This window comes from Falco peregrinus, chromosome 6 (assembly GCF_023634155.1).
Source record: "Falco peregrinus isolate bFalPer1 chromosome 6, bFalPer1.pri, whole genome shotgun sequence".
NCBI classification, from domain to species: domain Eukaryota; kingdom Metazoa; phylum Chordata; class Aves; order Falconiformes; family Falconidae; genus Falco; species Falco peregrinus.
Window position 1 is genome coordinate 50,651,555 of NC_073726.1, and position 24,160 is coordinate 50,675,714.

Below are 24,160 nucleotides of genomic sequence, written 5' to 3' on the forward strand. Positions count from 1 at the left end.
GTCCACTGGGATTTAAGGACCCTCCAGAATACATTTGAACCTGAGAACACAAGGTACCAGAAACACTGAGATATCATAATACACAACTACAGCAGCACAGAGGGTAGTTTCTCATTCAAAAGAAAAGGAAAGAGAGCACAGAATAACTTCAGATCACTCAAAGTTTGGTACTAAACCTGCTTCCCAGAGGGATAGGACCTAAACGTAGTTTGGCTGTCTCCTGCTGGGAGGCATCATTCACAGCTGATAAACCCTAGGAGAAAGAGGATAGCTGGAAAAGCAGTTGAGAAACAGCTGGAAGCCTTCAATAGTGTCAGAGGCCAAGTAAATTTAACCAATTAACTCACTGTTCCCGCACAGTGGTAGAATGTGGGACATTTAAGTCTTTACCATTACCAACTTCTTTTAATGTTACATTTCACTTTGTGATAACTAAACCATGGAAGGTAACACAAAGGGATGGGTGAGTCAGCTGTTTAGAAAACAAACGCAACCCAAACCAAACCCAAAAACCTAAATCAAGGCAAGAACAAATAATGACATAAAACTGCAGCTTTCATTAGGTCGAAGTTAAAGTCAGCATGTCCTGTCCCACCACTTCTTTTTAAAAACTTTTATGTGAAGCTGTAAAGGCAAGTTATCAGCCTGAATAACATCAGTGTTAAGGAGTGGCTCGCAGCTTTTCATGGAAACCCCACATGCATGTGATAATCCTGCTTTTTTCAGGATTTTTGAATTATTATTTTAAATGTGCATTTCATGGTTAAACACAATTGATTAGGAACTATTCTAAAACTGACAAATCTTACAAGTTGGCCTAATTATTAACCTGATTCTGTAGATGTAAAAGTTCAGTATCAGATGAAACTCTGTAAAATGCAGACTGGATTTTTAAAGAAGGGTAATTGCAGTATAAGTTACTTCTTCATGAAGACTTGCATATTGAATGACAGTTTTGCTGTCGCAGCCCTCGTTTTTTCTAATTGATGCCAATCCTCTTGTTACCAGCATGGCTATTGCAGCAGTGTTTTCCCAGGGAGATAGGTTCCCTTGCCTAGCTCACCATGAAGCTGCACGAACATTCACAGCACTAACATCAACATTTCTGTGTAGGGCTTTTGTAAACTTTTTCTTAAAAAATAAAAAAATAAAATAAAAAGAAAGTAGCTGTACTTTTTTAGAGCATTAAGGGACTGTTTAAAGCCAACTCTGTAACATACAAACACAACCATTGACCTGGAAATCTAGAAAGATTAACAGGCTAAGAAACAACTGGGGAAAAAAGAAGCCAAACTGCCCAAGATAGCTTAACACAAAATCGGCCTGAGGCGCTAAACAGAGTTATCCTGCGCCAGTTCATGGGTCACAGATTCGAGGTAGCATGGGCCCGACCTTCCGCTAGCTTTGAAGATTTTGCTTTCTCAGCTTTGCTGTCGGCTGGCCTGGAACACCCGTCAGGAGGCAGCGCCCGCCGACCCGGAAGAACGCGCCCCGGCTAGAGGCGGCTCCGGGCACCCGCCCTGCGCTGCGCGGCCGGGCAGCGCCTCACGCCCCCGCGGCCACCGGCGGCCCTGAGGGGCAGAGCGCCGCGCTGGCAGCGGGCAGGGGCACCAGCCCAGCACCGGGGGGCCCCGCACAGGCCGACAGGGGGAGACCATGGTTTGGGGGTTGTTTTAACGAATAAACCCCAGGTCGAGTTTCCCGCCTCCGGCCGCGGCGCCCGGCCCGCACCAGGCCCACCGGGCCGGACCCCCGCGGCAGCTCAGCCCCTTCCGAGCACGAGCCGCCGCGTCCCAGCCAACGGGCGGACTGGGAAACACCGGGCAGCAGCTTTAACGGGCCGGGCCGGGCCCGACCGAGCAGGACGGGGCAGGGCGCTTCGCTCCCCGGCCGCCGAACCCGGACCCGGATCCCGCCACGGAACACCCGCACAGGGCGGGGAAGGTGCGGCCCGCCGGATCGCTGGCCGGGTGGCGTGGGCGGCGCTGCGCCTTTAAGAGGGAGTCGAGCACCTACACGATCAATGGGCCGCTCTGCGGCCCCGCCCCCGCGGGGCAGCCGGCGAATGGGCCGATTGAAACACGCAACGTTGGCGCCGCGGATGGGCTCGGGGCTCGGCCGGCCGCGCCTGGAGCGCGGGGGGTTTGACGGGCCGCCGCGCCGCTCCGGTAGCCGCCGTTGCCGCGGCGCCCCGCTCCGCCCATGGCCTCCGCGCTGGTAAGGGCCGGCCCCGGCCCTGGCCCCGACCCCAGGCAGCCAGGGCGGCACTCTGGCGGGAAGGCGAGCTGCGGCTGCCGGCCGGCGAGCGGGTGCCGCGGCCGGCGGATGTCGCCCGGCTCCAAGGGCTGCGCGGCCGCAGCCGGTGCGGCTGCCGCAGCCGCCGGTGGGAGCGCTGGGGGTGCGGGGCCCTCCGGCCCCCGTTACCCCGCCGCGTGCGGGACGTCAGCGGCTCCCGAGGGGGCGGGCGGGTGGGGGGCCCCGGGCGGACCCTGACGGTGCGCACCCTCTCCCCCAGGAGGACCCCGTCCTGATCCGGCCTTTCCGAGGCCACAGAGCGGCCGTCACGGGCGTCGCCTTCAACGCGGACGCCGCTGGGCTGGGTGAGTGCGGGGGCCCGGGCGCCGTTTGCTTTCCGGGCGGGGCGGCTGCTCCCCGCCCCGCTCCCCCGGCAGCCGGCGGAGCCGCCGGGCGCGGAGGCGGGGCGGGACCCCGCGCCGGCCGGGCGGGCCGAGGAGTCTCTGCCCCTTCCTTAAGCGACAACTTTTTGAGCAAACCACAAGGCGGGAGGAGGGGTTTGTCCCGCGGCGAGCGGGGAGGAGGAGGAGGAGGAAGTAAGTGAGGGGAGCGCCGAGGCCGGAGGGGCGGGGGGCTGCTCCGTGCCGCCGCCGCCGCCCCGCTGCCCCCGCGGCCCCCGGGAAGCCGCCGGGCCCGCCACGGAGGGTCTGGCTGCAACTCCGCCGCTTCCCGAGCCCGCAGCTGGCAGCGCCCGCAGCCCGCTCCGTCCCGGCGGCGCGGCGGGCGGCCGGTAGCGGCTCGCGGAGCTCCTCTCTGCCAGTAGCTGCTTTTAGTCGGCTGCGATGAGGATCCGTCTGGCGAGAAGATGGACGTGGGTCCGCAAAAGCTGTGTGTTTCTCGGCTTCTTGATGATCGCTTACTTTGCGGTCGAGCTGTCGGTTTCTTCCTTCGGTGCCTCCCTCGCCGGGGAGAGCATCAGCAAAGGGAAATGGGAGAGGCGCTTTTCTGACAGTGCAGAAGAAGCTGTGGATTTGGCTCGTCCAGTTTATGACAAATCCCCGCCTGATCCCTATGCCCCAGGAGAATGGGGTAAGGCTTCTCGCCTGCAGCTGGGCCCTGAGGAAAAGAAACAGGAAGAAGAGCTGATTGAGAAGTATGCAATTAATATTTATTTGAGTGATAAAATCTCTCTCCATCGGCACATTGAAGATAATCGACTGAGTGGCTGTAAAACTAAATCTTATGACTACAGAAGGCTGCCCACGACGTCTGTTGTAATTGCTTTTTACAATGAAGCCTGGTCGACATTGCTGCGGACAATACATAGCGTTCTTGAAACATCACCCTCAGTACTTCTAAAAGAAATTATACTGGTGGATGACTTGAGTGATAAAGTGTATTTGAAGGCTGAACTTGAAAAATACATAAGCAGTCTGAAAAGAGTTCGTTTGATAAGAACCAACAAACGAGAAGGATTGGTCCGTGCACGCTTAATTGGCGCTACCTTTGCTACTGGTGATGTCCTCACGTTTCTAGACTGTCACTGTGAATGTGTTTCTGGCTGGCTGGAACCACTGCTCGAGAGGATTGCTGAGAATGAGACTGTTATTGTTTGTCCTGTCATTGACACCATTGACTGGAAAACATTTGAATACTACATGCAAACAGCAGAGCCCATGATTGGGGGGTTTGACTGGCGGCTGACATTCCAGTGGCACTCGGTGCCTAAACATGAACGTCTCAGGCGCAAATCTGAAACCGACCCAATCAGATCCCCAACTATGGCTGGTGGCTTGTTTGCTGTCAGCAAGAAGTATTTTGAGTACCTGGGCACCTACGATACAGGAATGGATGTTTGGGGCGGGGAGAACTTAGAATTATCATTTAGGGTTTGGCAGTGTGGAGGCATGTTGGAAATTCATCCGTGCTCCCATGTAGGCCATGTGTTTCCAAAGCGTGCACCCTATGCCAGACCAAATTTCCTTCAGAACACAGCACGTGCTGCTGAGGTGTGGATGGATGAGTACAAGGAGCACTTTTACAACAGAAATCCTTCAGCAAGGAAAGAAAACTATGGAGATATTTCTGAAAGGAAGATACTAAGAGAGCGTTTGAAATGCAAGAGTTTTAACTGGTATTTAAAAAACGTATTTGCTGAGTTGCATGTACCAGAAGATCGTCCTGGCTGGCATGGTGCTATCCGCAGTGCAGGAATAGCTTCAGAATGCCTCGACTATGTCTTACCAGAACATCATCCTACTGGGGCTCACCTTTCTCTCTTTGGATGTCATGGTCAGGGAGGCAATCAATTTTTTGAATACACATCAAATAAAGAGATTAGATTTAACTCAGTGACTGAGCTGTGTGCTGAAGTCCCTGAGCATGAAGACTTCATAGGTATGAGGAGATGCCCAAAAGATGGATCTCCTACCCCTGAAATTATTATATGGCATTTCAAAGAAGATGGGACTATTTATCATCCTCATTCAGGAAAGTGCCTTACTGCTTATCGTACAACTGAGGGGCGTGCTGATGTGCAAATGAGAACTTGTAATGCTGCAGATAAAAATCAGATTTGGAAATTTGAGAAATAATCACTGCTGGTAGTACAAATTGAATGGACTGTAATCTCCAAGGTTTTTAAATGTGTGAGCAGATAGCAATGTTGGATTGTATACCTTGGGATGTCTTCTGATGTGTCTGTAGTGGTGGAGAAACTGTATCTGCTGTGGTGAACTGTATGGAAAGCAAAAGTAAATAATGGGGTTTAGTTTCTAAAATGTTCAGTACAGATCTAATGCCTTTTACTTTTGTAACATTTTGATCCATTGTTTTCTGACTTTGGTCTGTCTTGATTATGGTAAAGCAAAGGCTTTTGAGTGGACTGAGGAGGGATTTTTTTTTGTTTTTTCTTTAAAAGAAAAATTATACACATTATCTTCCAGGGTTAATGTTACATGAAAGTGAAGAGTCTTTCCTTACAGAAGTGAAAGTTAAGGTTCTTTCAGTAGAATTAACTGACCTATGTTGCGGCTATATTATAACATATGTATCTAACACCTTTCAGTAATGCTACAGTAACTTGTGATTGAGTCAACATTGATGGGGAAAGCTGAATCTTAAGCCTTGTAATATTCTGCAGGTTTTTTGGAATTTACATGCTTTTAAAGGTTTCAGGGTGACAGCCAGCTCTCTTACATTGAAGAAAAGGAAGGTTTTTTAGTAGATAGGCTTTGGCACTGCTTTGCACTTTTGTGCCTGTTCTGGAAAAACTTACCTCATGAGGCTGAGTCAGGAGCTTTCATGGATTTGGAGAAGAATATGGTAGCAGTGGACATGCTGGTGGTGCCACAAGTGGGGAGAAATAGGGATGGCTACAAGTAAGAATTCTGTTTAAAGATAATGAAGAAGGAGAGAAAGCGCAAAGCTGCATTATCTGCTGCTGTTTCTTAGGTATATATTTAATATTATGTTGCTTTTCCATGTTGAGCCTGGCATCCTAGGGACACATACCTTATGTGACTATACCATGTATCCATTTTTGGAGGGGGTCTGTCAGCAGGGTAGAGGAAGGAGACACAGAGGCAAACTTGGGCTGTTTTGTTTTGCATTCTGCATTTTGGCAATGGTTGGCATGCATCAGCCCTAGGCAGAGTTTAAATAATGCAGTGTATTCTGCCTCTGTCTAGTCACAACAGTACCACAGGAGACCTCGGGTAAGGCTGTGAAGCTGCAGTTCCTGAAGTGAGGTGAGTTGAAAAGGCAGTTTGGAGGAGAACAAGATTTGTTGGTTAAGTGGTTCACAGACAAATTTAGAATGTTTTCTGTATCCTGTTATGCTGAGTTTTGAAGAGTATTGATTCTTGACGTGTGTCATTAATCTGCTTTGAGCGTGATTATAGACAATAGATGTGATATGTGTAGCGTACTTGAAAAAAATCTTGTGTTTAGTATCTGTGTTTTTTAGCTTTATATGGTTTAGGTTGAACACTTATCTTAATGTTTCAGGCATTCCAGCTTTTTTGATTACTTTCACTGAAGTGATAAATGTTCTTCATTAACCACAGTGTAGTAATTCTTGACGTGGGGCTGGTAGGTAGGAACTGGAGCTAGTGAGTGAGGAATAAGAATCTGGACACTTGAGGAATGTGGTAGGTGTGCATTTGCTGCAGTAGGTAGAAGGGTTAAAAGGGAGCAAGTGAGACCCTGAAATAACTGAAGATTTGCCAAAAATAAAGCAAAAGTAAATTAAGGTATATTCTTGAATCCTGGTGATTTTAAAGCGTTGAGAGGTTTGGGTGGAAGCAGGCTAAGAGAGAAGGGGAACAGAAAAAAAAAATTTGGAGCTGGGGTTGTAGTGTTGAATCATGCTAAAAGTGCTTGCCACTGTGTGGCGTGGGTTGTTTTAAGTCTAACTTATTTTTAGGAGGTTACTTGCAATTTGAATTTTTTCTCTTTTTTCTTTTTTTTTTTTTTTAATGTTCCCTAGGCTATTTTTTAATCTTTATTTTTTTTAACAAAGGGAACTTCTTTACTATATAAGGGAGACATTCCTGAAAAATTCCATTCCACTCTGCAGCAAGGAATTGTTTTGTGGACCTACAAGTTATGAACCATTTATCAAATTTTAAAAGATAGCCAGTCATTATGTGCTGGAGCAATAAATTACATAAAATATGTGCTTTTTTGAAAAGCTTGCTGTAGACTGTTGCGTTCAATAGAAATGACAGGAAAAAGGCCTGTGTTCTCCTACATAAGCAGGAGCATAAGTTGTGTGTGCAATGCATGTTTCCTCAGATGAAAGTAATTTAATGGTGTGAATATAGACTATGCAACTTTTATACAATTAACTTTTTTAACACTTGGCAAAAACTGCCTTTCATATAAAGAACTACCTTCATGTTAAAACTGACATTCACAGTGTTCCTTATCTACTTCAGCAATAAGTCGAAGTGAATCTGCCTCTTAAAGTTGGAAAAGTTATTCTGTATGTATGTATTTCAACCCTTCCTCCTCCCCACCACCTCCCATTCTATTTTTGTGATTATTTAAAAATTAAAAGGGGGGGGGGGGAAGCAAATGTGAGTAACCTGGCATTAAAAAAATATATTTACATTTCTTCCCAATGGCAATAAAAAATGGGGGGAGGCGAAGGAAAGAGGAGGGACTAGAGAAGGAGAAAGAAACAAAAACAAAAAACCCTTGCCATTTAATGTTCCACTAGTTTTGATGTAAGTTGCAGCAATTCTACAGAAATACTCCAATCTGGTTGTTTTTCAGTGTGTACAGATTTTTGGAAAATCTGAAATTTGGAATGATTTTTCTATCCTGTTAGACTCTGAAAATTTGGGGAACACTTCTATATATATTTTAAACTACTGATTTTAAGTGACTTAAAAGAAATTGAATGTAAACTTAACACTGAATAAATGTGGGAGGGCTTCGGGGTTTCTTTGAAAAAATAAAATCCAGAATGTTAATTAAATGTGGGCTAGTGTGCTGACTCTTTCCAATTCTCTTCCTGTTGTTTAAGTACATACAGTATACAATAAAAACTGCCATGAGCTTGAACTTACAGGAGTTGTTAGAAGTTCCTTGTAATTTATCCATTGTTCTTAGAATTCCAGATTGGCTCTCTTGACAGAGGTTCAATTAATAATTGTTTTCGCTCAAGCAGGAGATCCTGCAAATCACTGTTAAATGTGTTTGTATGGTGACGTTCACCTTATCTCAGTGAGATTTGCAGGGTTCCTGTAAAGTGTGTGTGTTTGGTGGTGGTGGTTGAATATTCACGCACATCATGCGCACAGCCTTGTACCCCATCTGACCTGTAATTCTTGCACTGAGGTGAATGCTAGGGATGCTTTGGTATTTTGGGAGGGGAAAAGGATGACCACGAGGTGCATCTAGTTGTCGAAGTCTGGCTGAGCATGTCTCTTCTAATCTTGGCACAGCTTTCTTAGAGTGGTGCCTGTGGTATTGTGGGAAACGGGAGTGTAATGGTATTTCCATGTTGTGGCAACTTGTGTCTTCATATATATGTGTGTATATGTGAAAATTAATACCATCAACATTCACAGCATATAAATTGAACTTTTTCCCATTGCAGATACCATAACAAAATTTTTGTGGCATATGTAAAACCCAAATACTGGTTTAGAGGACTGTAGCAGTGTGGTTTGTAAATCTGGCCTTTGTGTAAGGCCTTTATTCTTGAGTGTTTAATTCTGGTATGATTCATCACTAGAAAAACAAATTACCTTGTAATGGGTCAGTTGTACTTGGGTGTGTACAGAAAGCAGTGAAGCTTAAAAAAAAAGGCACTGAGTTTACAAACTGGACTAAATTAAATATTGGAATCAGCTCTGAGTGAATTTTCAGCTTCTTTCTAGTTATATTTTGCAGTTGATCAAACAATTTCATTACTACAGCAAGGACAGATTTTGTTCTTCACCTCTACACATGCTTCTGGTTATGTTGTGTTTTCTCTGAGGAGCATATGCAACAGACCTGTTTGTGGTACAGCCCATCCTTAAGACTTCTTCTGAACCTTCTGTGTTTCTTTTGTTTCAGTTCCAATACTTTGGAGATCTGTTGTGGGCCATTTACTGGTGGTTTGGTAGTTGAAAGTCAGACTGTAGGATGCTGGCAATACTTAGCAAGTGCTGACAGAATGCATCAGGTGGGTCTGGTCTGCGTTGCTGTAGGACCTCATGTGTAATCTGTCCTGCAAGGTTCTTGCTCCCCTCCTTTTGAACACTTAAATGTGTGGATAACATGACCTTGAGGGGAGAAAAATGCATAAAGGATTAAGAAGCAATCCTTAAGATACTGTACTTGAGTAAATTCGAGAAGCAATGTTATAAAGTAGGCAAAATCCCTTAAAATGGAATAAAAGGAGAAATAGAGAAGTTTATTTGATAATATTAATAGTATGTTTTTAATGTATAAAACTATTTTTAAGATTAGTATTGATAATGGAAATTATTACTGGCAACCTTGTTACCCTATAGACTCTTCTATTTAGTGCCTGTGGTTAGCCGAGATAAAATATTTAGTGTTACAGCAAAAGGCTTGTGTGTTAGCCATATGCACTAAAATTTATTTGAGCCTGCTTGAGCAGGGAATAGCTTGGCTTGACTGAGGCTTGCCAATGGTAAAGGGACCTGGTTTCCTTGGCAGGATAGACTCTAAAGTTGAATATAGATTTGGAGGTTTGGCTTCGAGTTCCTTTGTCTAGGCCTGTCTTGTGCTGTTCAAATATAGAGTCACATCAGCCTGTGTGCCTTGGGAAAACGGTTCTGCAGTAGGTCTGTCATTACTCACCCTTTGCTGTGCAGGTCCTGAAGTTCTCTCTGTCACCCCTGGGATGGTGTCAGCTGGGCTGGAGCTCCAGTGTTGGAGATAATAATAGCCTTTGAGTGTCATGGTAATGAGCAGGTGACTTCAAGGGAGAAAACTACCTAAGGTTGGAGAGAAAATGGTGTGTGAGCATAGGCAACAGGGAGTCCAGAGGGGGTGCTTGTGGGTGTCCCAGGGGAAAGAGAACTTCAGGTCACTGCTTGCGTCTCATTAACCTTGGGATAACCCGTCTGTGAGAGAGCAAGCTACAAGAAACCAGGCTTCGAATTCATTGTACTGTCATCTTTTAAAATATTTCCTTCAGGTTTTAAAACTGAAAGCCAAGAGGGCTGGTATTACACAGCCTTTGTGCAGTTCATAAAGTACCACAGGTACTTCGGTAGTTCCTGCATTATTTGTTTCAGAAGCCATCAATCTTGTCTGTTCCACATTTCCAGCCTGATGCCTTCAAATTCTATTTTAGCTTACATTTCACTTTTTCCTTGCTGTTTTATGCTGCTCTAGGTCATGTTTTTCTGAATCAAAGGGGAAAAAGAAATCATTCAAGTACCATTAGAAAAAGCCTGCTGTAAAATAGAGTTCTGAAAAGCTGGTGGGGGGAAAGCAGCCTGTACTTCTGTGTCAAATTTAGGTCTATTGATACAGGCTTAGGGGTAGTCTGGTCCCACATCTTTTACCAGAAGCTACACTTCTGGGAGTAAAAATGATATCTCTGGCCAAATCCCTAAGGAGAGTTAAATATCTAACATTTTGTTGGAGGCTTGTCTTGACCCATATGCCAATGAACAAACACCATTCCTTTGTTCTATGTTGGTGCCTTAAAGAGGTTGGGAAAAGAGCTATCCTTTTTATGCTCTCTTCAACTTGCAGGAGGCCCCTGTTTTAACTCTTCCTCTCTTTCTGTGCTAGGGCTTGGAATTTTATAACTGAGAGGTGGGAGTGTGAATCCCTTGTTTTTATTTATGTCCTGCATGCTAGCACTTAACAGAGATGAAGATAATAGGGGCACAGGAATATCACACTTGTCAGTTTAATTCAACTGCTCATTGCTTTTGCTGGTTATAGCTTCCTGAAAATGATCAAGCTCTTGTAAAAGCTATGTTTGCCTTCTCAAATGTAGATAGTCCACCTGTAAAGTGACTGTAAAAAAACCAAAAACTAAAAAACCAAACCCAAACAAAAAAACCACACCCAACCATGCTCTTTCTGTTATCAGGCTGGCAACTTTACGTTGTGTTTTGAACTACACAAATGTTAGTATTAAAAAATTGGTACTCAGGATTGTAGAACTATCATATTTGGTTATTCACTTTAGCATAGATATCTGAAATGGTACAACTGATATCTTTAGTTTAAGTTGGCTTGTCTTTTCAGAGCTAAGCATTTGATACTTGAAACAAATTCCATCTTGGAGGTCAAAGTGAGATCACTGAAGAGTTTGTCTCTTGTTCGTAGTATTTGGTAATGCCAATTATGAATTCATACTTAATGATATGTGCATGATGTTCGGCTTTGGATTTTTTATTCTATATCTTTAAAGTTCTTGCAATCCAGTTTGATTAATATGTAGGAGAGCTACCTGTTAAGAATTATCCTTTACTCCTCCCAGTCTTCTGATGTCCTTCCAAAAGCCTGGTGTTGGCATTGCTGGCTGCCAGACGTTGTGCTCAGGCTGAGTATCCATTAAAACCCAACAACTGCTCCCTCCCACTAATACCCAGTAAGTTCACTGGTGAATCCAAATCCATAGTCATTGGCTCTGATTTTTCTAGTAACAGCCAGCAGACTCATAATATCTTTTATTTCTTGCCAGCTACCTCTTCTTTGGATAGGTTTCTTATGGTGTGGAAGCTGAAGACACAGTGCAGAGCTTACAAATTTATAGGCCATGTGGAAGCTGTGACCAGTGTACAGTTCTGTCCAGATGGGCAGCTACTCGCTTCAGCTTCTCAAGATCGTACTGTCAGACTATGGATTCCTTGCATGTGAGTACAACTGGATGATGTTTGGCAATGTGAATATTGGAGTCTTTACCCAAGAAATTTTCTCTTTTCTTCCCATATCCCTGGGCTTTGATAGAAACAGAGATTGGGGAGCACAAACAACATGGTTCTTTATTGTGTTACTTTGTTCTTTACTGAATATTCTGTAGTTTCAAAAGAAAAATATAGCTATTTCAAGGTCATAATTTCATGTGTGTAGGACTTTATAGCTTGGTAGTGTTTCTGTGGCTTAAAGGATATATTTCTTTTAATAAGGATTGCATGGCTGCACTTCATTTTAATGAAACCAGTGCTGAAGGAAACAAAAAAATAGCTTTTTTTTTTAAAAAAAAATTAATTGACTTGCCTTTTTAGATTGTTCTTAAGTAGTGGTGATCATGAGCTATTCCAAATGATCTTAGAAAGACTGGTTTTACTTTAACTTTTGAAGATTTTGTAGATTACTGTATCAAAAATTAGAATAAATCCTCTTTCAAATACTGTATGGAAGCTAATGCTGCTAGTTAATTGCACTGTTCTGTAAATTTGGTCATATTAAATACAGTTGCTTTAAAGTTTATTATTCTAATAATTCAAATAAGACAAAAAATGTTGGCAGCACTGAGATTTAGCCTGTATACCTTGGTTTTTCATTTGGATAAGATTCCAAATATGGTAACTTTGAGTTTTATGGGGTTTTAAACTTTGATTAATATAAATATGTTTTGTATCTTGGTTTTTGGGTTTGGTTCCTTCTCTGCCCTCAGTCATGGAGAATCATCGATACTGAAAGGTCATACAGCATCTGTTCGTAGCGTGAACTTCTCGCATGATGGCCACTTTCTAGTTTCAGCATCCAATGATAAATCAATAAAAATATGGAGTGTTCACCGTCCGCGCCTTTTGTTTTCCCTATTCCAGCATACTCATTGGGTTCGCTGTGCCAAGTAAGTGTTCCTTTTCTTTTCTTTGTAAAGAAGCAGAATGCCTAACAAAGTTTGGGGTTTTTTTATTTATTTCCTAGGGCAGAACTAAGAGAAGAAAAATCTGTGAAGGATAAATCATGATCTATCACTAAATTTTAATAGAAAAGCTTGCTCTGTGTCAATATGTGTACATATTAAATCTGTTGCTGGGAGTTAATTTTTTTACTTTGAAGGACAAATAAGGTCTTTATTTTCAGTCAGTATCCTGTCTCTCCCCAGTCTTGTATGTTGTTGTGCTGTATTAACATATTTCACAGCATTCACTTGTTTCTACATTTATTATACATGGTAGGGGGTTTCTCAACCTTTTTTGGAACAACAGTGACAGAAAATAATGGTCATGAGTCAAAATTAATTAGGCTTATGTAATTGGAAAAGGTAAAAGAAACGGCCTTTGTACTGCAAGTTAAGATTTGCACTCTATAAAGGCAGGGCAGCTCTTCAAAGACAAGAAAAGATTGTTCTTTGCTGACTTTTTTTTTTTTTCCCTCCACATTAATGGAAAATCTGCAGCTAAGAGAGGCCTGGTTTAAACCTCCTGAGAAAGAAATTTAACACTGGTGAAATGCAGAGCCCTATAAAGTTCCAAAGTATCTGATCGCTGAAAAGGAAAATAAAAGCTTTAGAAAATTGTATGTGATAGTTCTTGAACAGTGTTTTAATGTCCTTGTGAAGTTGGTCAATGTGAGAAATAGTAATGATTGGTGATACTAAAGACAAATCAATTTTCCTGTTTAAAAACATAGTCTGCAAGTCTAGGAATAATCATGAATGTTTTGCTGACAGTTGGTAAGTCTAGAGAGAATTCGCAGGAGAATATATATGTAGGTTAAATTGAACACAAAGTTCTACTGTGCCCTCTTTGTCTTTTTGCCTATAGTTTTCTATAATAATCTCTTTGACATCTGAAGTGGCAGCCTTAGGCTGCTGTTACCTCCCCCTCCCACCTTGCTTATGGCTCTGTTTTTAATTGTAGTTGATTGTGAAATGGAAGGGGGAGGAGTGAGGGGAAATTTTTTCAATTTTATTATTCACTAAAAAATATGATAAATTCAAATGTCCTTTGAATGTTAAACATTTTAATTTGAAACAGGCTTTCTCAGTTCTGTTGTTTTGGTACTTCTGTCTTTAATGCTAAGCTACGTAGTATCAGTTATTTGGTAATATATACACTTGCATGTTCCAGATTTTCACCTGATGGAAGACTAATAGCATCTTGCAGTGAGGATAAATCTGTTAAGATCTGGGATACAAGAAATAAAACTTGTATTGATAGCTTCTTAGATTATGGAGGGTAAGTGTTACTAGAAAAAAGGAGAAATGTAAATTTGTAATTTTAATGAGATTATATTCATGTTTTGTGGTATTAACATCTATATATGTTGTATCTGAAAATAGATCAAACTTCTACCACCTATGTAAATGAAAATAATCCATATCATGTTTTTCTAAAGAGGTTAACTGGCTGCAGTTATCCAACTGTTTTTCACCAGTCAAGAAATAAGCCGGAGGAAAGTGAGATTGTTCTTGGATTTTTGATAATTTTCATGTTTCCCCTCCGTTTTGACAATGCTATCTGATATTGGATGCTTCAACAAGAAGAGAAGTTTAAGAATTCTCTACTTGTTGATGAAAACAATGGTCTGTTAGCTTCAGTGACCTGCCTTGTTTAGGTTTAGAAAAGACTTGCTTTTACTTATCTGCAGTTTTATTAAACATCTTGAAACCAGAGTTTTAATTAACAAATGCAATGGAATATTAATCTTGTATATGTGCTTTGCTAATTTCATGGCTGCCTTCTCTGTCCTTTTTCCAAGCTAAAAGATTGTTACAGCTAGATACTATGTTCTTAGAGAAAATTATTTTACTTGCTGCTTTCAAACTCTTTGCAACACTTCTTTCTGGGAACTTTTCCTCCAACACTAACTGAAGGTTTGAGTCAGGACAATTATAGTATCTTTTTAACAACAGCCGGATTATACAGTCTGTTTTATCATGCACATCTTCTTTTCTTATGCTTATTTCAGTTGTTTCAAATACCTTATTTGAGTGCATACATAATTGTGGATTCCAGACAAGTTTGTGGGAACTCAGTATTAGTATTGTGGGCTTTATATATATATATATCTATGTATACACATGTATACCCAAATATTTCTATGGAAACACATAATCAATCTATTTTCATTAATTATATTTAGATTTGCAAATTTTGTGGATTTCAATCCAAGTGGTACGTGTATAGCTTCTGCAGGTTCCAATCATACAGTGAAACTGTGGGATATTCGAATGAACAAGCTACTGCAGCATTACAAAGGTAAAAAAAAAAAGTAGTTGTATTTTCTTTAGAACAGAGCTCTTTGCAACAAAATGTGATTTATTTAGATTATATGATTTCATTCTTTACTGGGGAAAGCGGACAAATAGGTCATATTGGCAATTAGGAAGTAATCTTTTTGTAGTCTAACAGCCCTAAAAATCTAATTTGAATCCTGCTTATTTCTTTGCAATGCTTCTCTTAATTTTTAGAATAGAACTAAGCAAATACTTTGGAGAGTCTGCTATGCTCCAGTACCTTGGTTGTTTTTGCCTTAAACGAAGTAGGTTGTTATTTGGGAAGTAGGAAAGAGTGAAGACATAAAGTGTACGTCTTCTGTTAGTAGATATCTACAGTCTTTTGATATTGTCTTCTGTAAATTTAGTTCACAGAGCAGGCGTTAATTGCGTATCATTCCATCCTTCTGGTAACTATCTCATCACTGCTTCTACTGATGGTACTCTTAAGATTTTGGATCTCTTAGAAGGAAGACTTATTTACACTCTTCATGGACATAAGGTATACACAATAATCCTATTTAAATGAAAACCTTCATAGATTATTCAGTGTCTTTTCAAATGGAAAGTAACATTTATGCCACTGTGTCTTGTGTCTTGCAACTTGCAGATAAACTTGAGTGGACAGCAAAGTGTTCTGTTAATACATCTTGTCGCAAGTGCATAAGGAAATGCATCAGTTTTACCTATGACCATGCAGTTACCTGTCAATATTGTAGGCATGCTTAATGTAATAGATAGCTATGAATTAATTAATAATTCCACTCTCTTGATTGTAAAAATCGATTATTTGGCACATTAGGGTTTTTTGTCTATTGAAAAATAGTGCTTTCGAAGGAGGGAGAAGCTTATAGAAGGTAACTTTCATGAAGATTAGCAGACATTTACTGCCTTTCCTCTTAATGCAAAACAAACCCTACTTTTGATAATGAATCACTCAAACACATTGTCTTGAGTAATGTAATAGATATTTGATAATTTTTCATTGCAGAGTTGAAGCATAAATTCTAAGGAAAATGCCATTATTTTCCTAGTATTGATTGTAGTAATTGTAATGCAGCATTTTACGAAGATGTGCAATACAAGCTTTTCAATCAAGTTGTTTTGCAAAAATTTAAATACAGTTAAGATCTTTATTTTATTAAAATTGAAAAATTATTCATATTAGATAACATAAGTGTGTTTATCTTTGCATTAAAATACCATTATTACAGTAGTAGTGTAATTTTACTGTATGCTAATTTTTTTTCTTTCAGGGACCTGTACTTTCTGTAGCTTTTTCAAAAGGTGGTGAAAAATTTGCCTCAGGTGGAGCAGATGCTCAGGTATTGTCTTTTCGAACTACATGTCTTAATGTTTGTTACAGTGGATGTGAGTTAAATATAGCATATTACTGTTACATACTACTTACGGTATGCTGACATGCATTCTATCTAGTTGTGTGTTATACAGAATTTCAATCGGATGTCATGATATGAAGACCACAGTACTAGCCACTTCTGTGTTAGGAATTAAAATAAAGGAATGCTTTTAAATAGAAATATTTTAATTGTCAATTCGGTGTCAACAAAGTAGTTGTGTCGCAACTAGTATTAATGCCTACACTCTCCATTAGGTTTTCACTTGTTCTAAAGTCACTACTTCATTATTGTAAGAATTAAGTTGTACTACTACTGTACTTCGCTAATTTACATTGGTGAAACAGCAAAGTACTAGACTTCATATAGGGAAGAGTTGTTTGAGCATTTAAAACAAAAATGTTATTTTAAATTAGACGTTGTGTCTGGTGACTGCCTTGATGTAAAAGGAAATACTTCCTTAGGAAATCACTGTTTTTCTTGGGTAGCGCATAGTTGCTTTTACACAGTTTGCATTGCAGTTGAGATACTCAAGGCATGTGTGGATGTTTCCATGTTGGTTTTACTCTTATTAACTTTGTTGTCTGTAATGATGAAGCTGCAGTGGCATGGCCTTCTACTTTAAAGCAAAATAAAACATATTTAGAGCTCAGGCAGCTCAAATGCTCACCACTGTTGACAAGTCCTACTTCTGCTGCCTCCTGCTACCCTTGTTTACACTCTGCTGAGACAATCTGAATTGCTAAACCAACAGAAAATTAGCCTGAACACATGGGGAAAAGCCACATGAAAAATGTGAATAACTTTTTGCTGGATTGGATGATGGCGGTAATGGAACTACACAGCTGAAAAGAGGAGGGAGAGAAAGCAGGAACTCCCTCTTACAACACAGTGGGCTGCTGTGAATCAATTAATCTAACATCTAATTGTCCCACAAGTGCCGGGTTCTGAGGCAGGTTTATATAGTTTGTACTGAGATCCATGCATCCCACTTTCACTGTTACTAATGTCTGAGTTGGTTTGGGGTCTGTCTTTATTGATGCACTGTGTGTCCCGGTGCATATTTAGGGTCTTCCATTCAACAGAGTCACAGAAGATGTTGAACCTGAAATGAAGTTGTAATAATGCAGCTGTTTAGGAATATATTAAAAATATTACTCAGTCTGCTTGGAATTTCTGTGATCAAATCTGATTTGTGCTGCTTCTGTATAGTATATAAATTTCTGAAAAATACTTCTAACACTTGTCAGAAATAATTTTGGCTGGACAAGCAGGTAATATTAACTCAGATCATGGTCTCCATCTTTATTGCATCTAATTTAAGGAGCAGCTAAAAATCAACATAGGACTTTCGGAAACTGCCGTCTTCTAAGTGTTTTGAACTTCTTTTTTTATTTTCTTTTTTCCCTTAGTGCTTAAAATAACAAAGGCAACACATCATCTAAATTTACGCAAACTTAATTAAATTACTTAAATGTACAATTGCTCTGTGACACGAGAGAGAAACATTGTCTCTTATAATTCTGGTCTATCCATAAGGCTGGATAGACTACTTTCTGCTGTCTTACTTCTGCATTCTGCTACCTTACTTCTGCATTTGATCATTGTGTGATGGTTGTGTATTGTTTCTACCATGAATGTAATTGGACAAGGACAAAGAAAACAGATTCCTGTTGCTCTAACTGGAACAGGTGCTTTAGAGTTCTGTGGAGCTCTGTAATTTCTCTTGTCCCCTCAAACTTTCTCGTTTGACCTGCAAGCCTTCATAGGGGACAGAAATTTGATAGTATATGACCCCTTGATTTGGCAGAAAAATAACAGTACAGTCCAGTGGGATGGAGTTTGCTTTCTTTTATGATTATTGAGACATCTTTTAAGAGGTTGGTTTTGTTTTTTTGTAAATAGATTGAACCGCATCTATTAGACTTGAAGTACAAGATACTCTGGGGAAGTGCCTGTGTTGTAGTGGAGATCAGGCTAAGTGATGACAGCAAGCTCATTCTGATGTCATGATCTATTTGTAATAACAGACTTCACTGAACAGTTGTTTTCGGCACTGAATAGGCTTCAAGTAGTTGGTGATATGATGGCTTCTTACAGGTATTACTGTGGAAAACCAACTTTGATTCATTTGATTATAAAGAAGTTCTTGAACACCACATTAGAAGAACACATATTGATGAGCCTCCTCATCTTCTTGATATTTACCCAAGGTCACCTCATCTCCATGATGAAAAACTTCAGTCAGTTGAGGTGAGTGCATCAGGTACTCTAATATAGGAAACCAGAAGCTTCTGTAAACACTGTCTGTCTAGCATTTATAGTTAAATCTGTTTTGGTTTTAATGTCTAGTGCTTTGGAAGCAACCATAACTTATGAATCCACATTAAGTTTACTAGGCTAGCTGATGCTGTCAGTTTTATCCTGGTGAGTTCCTTTTGCGCTTCTTGTGTAAGTCTGCACTGTATGCCTGATGTAAGCAAAACAGAGGTTATAGTCTGGTTTCTGAAGTAGCATGGCAGCTGTTGCAGAAGATATCTGAATTTTCAGTGAGCTTTAGGATACTACTCAAAATATATCATGATAAGCAGGACAAGGTGGCATTATTACTGAGAGGCAAATACTTGTTTGCCACAAGTTGTCCCTCTTTCCAAGACCTTTAGGTATTGTGAGAAGATCTCTATATCTGTCTAAAAGTTTAGAAAGCCTTTCTAGACTAGCAGTGTGGTTTATGTCACTATGTAGTCTGATTTCCTGATAATTTCATTCTTCAGCTACTTTACTGTCAGAACTTCTACCAGCAACCCCCGGACATATTGGGAATTAGGGAACCAAAGTGAAATGTCAAATATTCCTTGTTAGTATTTGGAAAATTCTCTGTTTTTCAGGTTGTGTGAGAGCTGTGATAAATAGGTAAACAATACTATGCCTTAGACAAGACCCTTGTTTATGCTAAAACCCCAGGGATTTGTGACTGTCCTTGGTAGATCTGGCTAGCTTCCACATGGTGGTTACCTATACTTTTATCACTTTGGTATTCTCCATGTGCCTCTGGTGTCCAAGAGCTGTATCTGATAGAAATCTAGAAATGTCTTGGCTGCTGTCATATACTAATGGAATATAGAAATTCACCATTACCTGTTTTTGTTCATGTACGGTGCAGATACTGCTGCTATGGCATTTGTTTCCTGCTCAGATTTTTAAAACATTTGAATTTGACAATACTGGGCTTCTTGTATGTGCGTGTATGCAATATAAATCTATGTAATATGAGGAGGTTAAAGATTGAAAATATTTTGGTGGAGGAGGAAAACCCTGGTAGAATCCATCTCTAAGTATTCTCATGTGTCTGCTTCTGTTGTCAAGTTAGATGTGAAGCTTTCTGATGCTTAGCATTTTGGTCAGAACAAGAGCAGGACAACCGCATGTAGGACAAGCTTCATAGGCAAACTTCTGTGCCAGATTGTCATATTCATTTTAAGGTCAATGAATGAAGTTAAGTTTACTGGTAGCATCCTTCAGTATAGGTGGTCAGTGCTGGAACAAACTCAGTGACAACATTTGCCACCAGATTTAGCCACTCTTGCTGCATCAACAGGTTGCTTCAAGACCCATTCCAATTGCACCCAGTTATAATACATGCTAAAAAATCCACAGTAGCTTATAGCGGCAGGCTTCAGTTGCTTTCTTTTCTGGTCAGCTTTTCCAGACCTCTGCTGATCAGGTGTCTGGCAAAGATATGAATATTCTTTAAAGCAACTTTCCAGATCTATTATTTTTTTTTTTTTTTCGTCCTTGGTCCCAGGTAATTGAGAAGCTCTGGAAAAGCATTAATGAGTTCAGGCTAAAGTTCAACTAAGGCTAGGAAGCACCTCATTACCAATACTGAAAGGGCACATAGAGGAAATTTGATAGTTGAATGTCGAGAATTTATTCCTCAGTTAGCTTTGACAGATTTCACTTAGTGTCTGCATTTCTTCATGGCTATAACATTTGTAGCAGCTCATAGGCTTCTGGGTTAGCTGTTCTGCAGAGTGAAAGCGTTCTGTGGCTTTTGTCATTTGTTGTAGCAAAGTTCTAGACTCTTGTGGTATATTTCCTGGCCTGATTTTAGGATTTTAAGAAAAGTGTTGCTGTGTTCAGTTTTCTATTAGCATCACATTATCTGTAGAATATCTTGCTTTCAAATAAACATGAAATATTATATCCCTGGAGACAGAACAGTGTCTGGTAGTTTCTATATATCTGATACTACTGTAATGTACTATGTTTTTATATTTATAAATTATACAATATAGTAATAATTATTAGGATCTCTTTTGCAGCTTATTTTTAAAATCAATGTAATAATATAATAGTTTAGACAGCGTTAAAGTGAAGTTATCAAGTTTTGTTGCTCCGTATGTCTTTTCCTTTTTTTTACTGCCCCTCCTGTCTGTCTCAACAAAAAATTTTCTGTTGTGGCAAGAAAGAATGGACCTGACCATCTGGAGAGAGACTTAATTTATCCACACAAAACTAGTATCAGGTTACTACCAGCAGTAACATGCTTTAGTGGTACTAACTATGCTTGCATTTTTTCAGTGTTGCATCTTCTTAAATATTTCCTCCTGTAACTGGAAAAATAGCAGCATTTCTAGCCTCACTGTGCCGTGCTATGTGCTCTGGAGAAATAAAAAAGAATAAAAATATTTCTGTCCCTCTTCAGTTAAAACACATACTTTTCTTTTTTAACTTCTTCATCTCTTTCTAAGCAAGAGACAATAGAGAAAACTAGTAGTAGGCAGTTCCACTACACCACCACCCTCATCTTTCTGTGGCTTATCACGTGTCTAGCGTATCAGGGAAAAGAGGAATTGAATTGCAGACGTGTCAGAGGGAGCTTTTGGAGGTCATCTGGTCTTGTTACCAATGGTACATCAAGTCAGCCATGGCTGTGTCTAGTTAGGGGATCTCGAAGAGGGATGGAGATTCCCCCGTCTCTCTGGGTGATCTATTCCACTACAGCTCAGCAACTGTAGTGGCACAGTTTTTCCTAGTATCTCATCTGTGCCTCAGATAGAATACAGAACTATTTGCTTTGTTTATTTTCTTTCATGAGGAACAGGTGAAGATGATTGATCTTAACTAAATTGAAGTACCAATATTTTAAGAGACTTGGTAACATGCAGGAGTTGCAGGCAGAGGAGGCATTTCAGATATGTGGTATTTAAAAGTATAGATGACCTTTTAAGGTTTGCTACAAGCTGCTACAATGTCATCTAAACTCTTGAGATGTGTTAAATACATCATCCTGAGTTATGCTGAGGGGGTTAAGCTTAGTTGCCTCTATAGCACAGATGAAGATGGATTGCCTTAGGGTAAAATTCAGAGTGGTAGAACAGAAGTTCAACAGATAGGTAGAACTCAAGAGGGAAGTAATTCTGTCCATGTTTTTTTAATTCCTAATTTTTCATGCCTCTCCAGGTTTTTTTATTGCTTTTGGATAGTTGTTGCTTCTCTGTGCCTGCTTGCCTGAATGTGGTAAGGTCTCTTCTGTTCCAGATTGAACAAAACAGCTTGCCCAAGGACATAACGATTGCAAGTATCACCTGGTATTTTGCCTCCAGGACAGTGACTGAAACATGAAGCTTGAGTGTACTATCGTCTTTTCTCAGAACTATTCCTTATTGACTCTTCAAAGCGATACACAGAGCCAGTAATATTTTAAGATACTTCCTCTAGTTTTTTCGCTTTCCCTGCCTGCTTTTTGAGGCATAATTAACTTTCACAAGAAATTCCTCACTTGTATCTCCTCTTCAGACCAGCGGTAGCCTGAATATTAAGTGTTGAGTTTCATGTTTTTGTCTTATAAGTCTTTACAGCTGTCCTCCAATTGCACTAAGCAATGTGATTCTTGAATATTCAAGTAAGTAGAGGTTTAAAGCTTATAATCATTACAATCATTCAGACAATTTGGAAATGTAAGTAAATGACTTGTCCTCTGAAGGCACCTACATTTTCCATTGACTGTAGAGGTAAACTGCGGTGACCAGCTCAAATGCAGTATGTCTAAATTTAGCTGAGATAAATCCCAGTCACTTTCTCTTTTTGATATAAGGAGGTTTTGGAGATATTTGAAATTAGTATGTTTAATCAGTAATGCAATTTTAGTGCAATATAGTAAATGAAATGCATTCTACTTGGTGACAGTTGTATTTCTAAATTTCCTGTGTTTGTACACAATCTTTCATAGAGACTTCTTTATAGTGGATGGAAGGTAGAAATCAGAATTTCCTTAAAAAACATAACGCTGAGGCTTGAAAATATTAAGATGTGTAGAGTTTATATCTTGAGCATGAAAAACTACTGTTGGTTTAGTTTCAGTCTTAATTTCAATTGTAAATACCTTCTTAGATGAAGGAAATCCAAATGTACGCTAGGTGGCAGTAGAAATAAGAATATCCGGCTTGTTTGGCTTAAGGGATCCTGTCTAGCACAAAGAGCGGTGCTTAATCAAATTGAAAGCCAAATTTCTATTGGTATATTTGGAGACACTATTTCACAGCTAGCTCCATCACTTTCCTAGGGAATACTTTGTGTGAGTCATTTAAAACTTTCTCTTTTAATTTTATTAACCTTTAAGGTTTTGATATAACACCAGTGTCTTATGAATGCATTATAAAAATGAAGGGTGGTTTTTTTCTCTGAGATTGGATATACTTTATTAAAATCAACAGAGGGATATCTGTAGGGGCATAACCATTTAACTGAAGCATATAGCCGAGAATCATGGACTTAGTTTGGACCTGCTTCTTTTGTTCCTCCCTTAGTTCTCTGTCCTAAGCAGAGATCCTAATTCCTGGCTTTCTCTTTCTTTAAATAATATATTTCAGTTTCACTCAACTTCAGTCTTTAGAAATCTGTAATTCCTTACATAAGAGGCTGTGTAGAAACCTTCCTTCAAATATACTGTGCTATGGATCAAAATGTGATAATGTGATAACTTCCATCATATTGGAAGAAGACAATGAAAATACTTCTATGTCAGTTTACCAGGTAACTAAAGGAAAACTTTGGAAGAGTGTTTTTTGAAAACCTTTGATACATGTCTGTTCTGTCTACCTTGCTTTTTAGTGTTCTGTTTTTTCTTTTTTTTTTTTTTTTTAAAGATAAGATTTTCTTAAAAATGTGTTTGGTGAGATTATTTGCCAGCTAACTACATTGCTGTGTCAGGAAATGTCAAGTCATGTGGAACTTTTAGCTTCATTCCATTACTTCATTAATTTTTAGTTCAGTATTAAACACAAATATTTGTAAGAAGGGTTTAGCTACAGCCTTCATGTTTTTGTGCTCTTTTCTTTAAACACTTCACTATTTCTGACTTGTTGCTTAACAATTTTATATATCTTTATGTACAGATATATCTTTTAGTATAGCTTATGACAGTTCCTGCACCCCTAGTCAGTGTTTGCAATGCCTCTCATCCTCCCCTTATTTTTGATAAAGCAGTAAGCAGAACTATATGCAAAGGAGACTTTCATTCCAGCTCCAGAATGTGACTCTTCCACATAAAGAGCACATTTTCTTAACTTAATCATACCAGGTATTTAATTAACAGTCCTGTATCAAGAAAAGCATTTAACTCATTCTACAATATCTCTGATGTATACAGCAAGGAGATGCTATCTCAAAGATGATGTTTCAAGAGCTATTAGTAATACTACTACAGCAGCTTCTTTACATTAGAGTATTGATAGGTGATAAGCACCTGCTGTCCCTCTTCTGTAGAGTCCTACAGGTGCTCTGTCCTCTCTTCTTTTCAGTGCCCAAATGATGCATGTCACAAAAAGACTTTGGGCTTAGCTGCCCATAGGATGGTTGACACTCAGATAATGTGTTAGTTATATTTATTACAGGACTG

The 24,160-nt window shown here is 40.1% G+C and overlaps 2 protein-coding genes across 15 annotated transcripts in view; both read left to right on the forward strand.

Annotated features, from left to right (window-relative positions):
- Positions 1 to 1,675: 1,675 nt before the first annotated feature.
- POC1B (POC1 centriolar protein B) overlaps positions 1,676 to 24,160 on the forward strand; it is a 72,264-nt gene continuing 49,779 nt past the window's right edge. For 6 of the 14 annotated variants that reach the window (XR_008747698.1, XR_008747700.1, XR_008747701.1 and 3 more), the window contains exons 1-9: positions 1,677 to 2,217; positions 2,516 to 2,600; positions 11,411 to 11,582; positions 12,347 to 12,526; positions 13,752 to 13,859; positions 14,767 to 14,882; positions 15,268 to 15,401; positions 16,156 to 16,224; positions 18,358 to 18,510. Coding sequence is in view for 9 of the 14 variants with exons in the window: in XM_055807440.1 (XP_055663415.1) it covers positions 2,203 to 2,217; positions 2,516 to 2,600; positions 11,411 to 11,582; positions 12,347 to 12,526; positions 13,752 to 13,859; positions 14,767 to 14,882; positions 15,268 to 15,401; positions 16,156 to 16,224; positions 18,358 to 18,510 (1,032 nt within the window). In the remaining 5 variants the exon portion in view is untranslated. Of the gene's footprint in view, positions 2,218 to 2,515; positions 2,601 to 11,410; positions 11,583 to 12,346; positions 12,527 to 13,751; positions 13,860 to 14,766; positions 14,883 to 15,267; positions 15,402 to 16,155; positions 16,225 to 18,357; positions 18,511 to 24,160 lie in introns of all 14 variants that reach the window. The other 8 variants (XM_055807442.1, XM_055807436.1, XM_055807443.1 and 5 more) reach the window with 7 other exon arrangements.
- GALNT4 (polypeptide N-acetylgalactosaminyltransferase 4) lies at positions 2,632 to 7,810 on the forward strand. The gene has a single exon (XM_005242649.4). It carries the CDS (start codon positions 3,078 to 3,080, stop codon positions 4,827 to 4,829), a length of 1,752 nt encoding a protein of 583 aa, XP_005242706.1. The 5' UTR covers positions 2,632 to 3,077; the 3' UTR covers positions 4,830 to 7,810.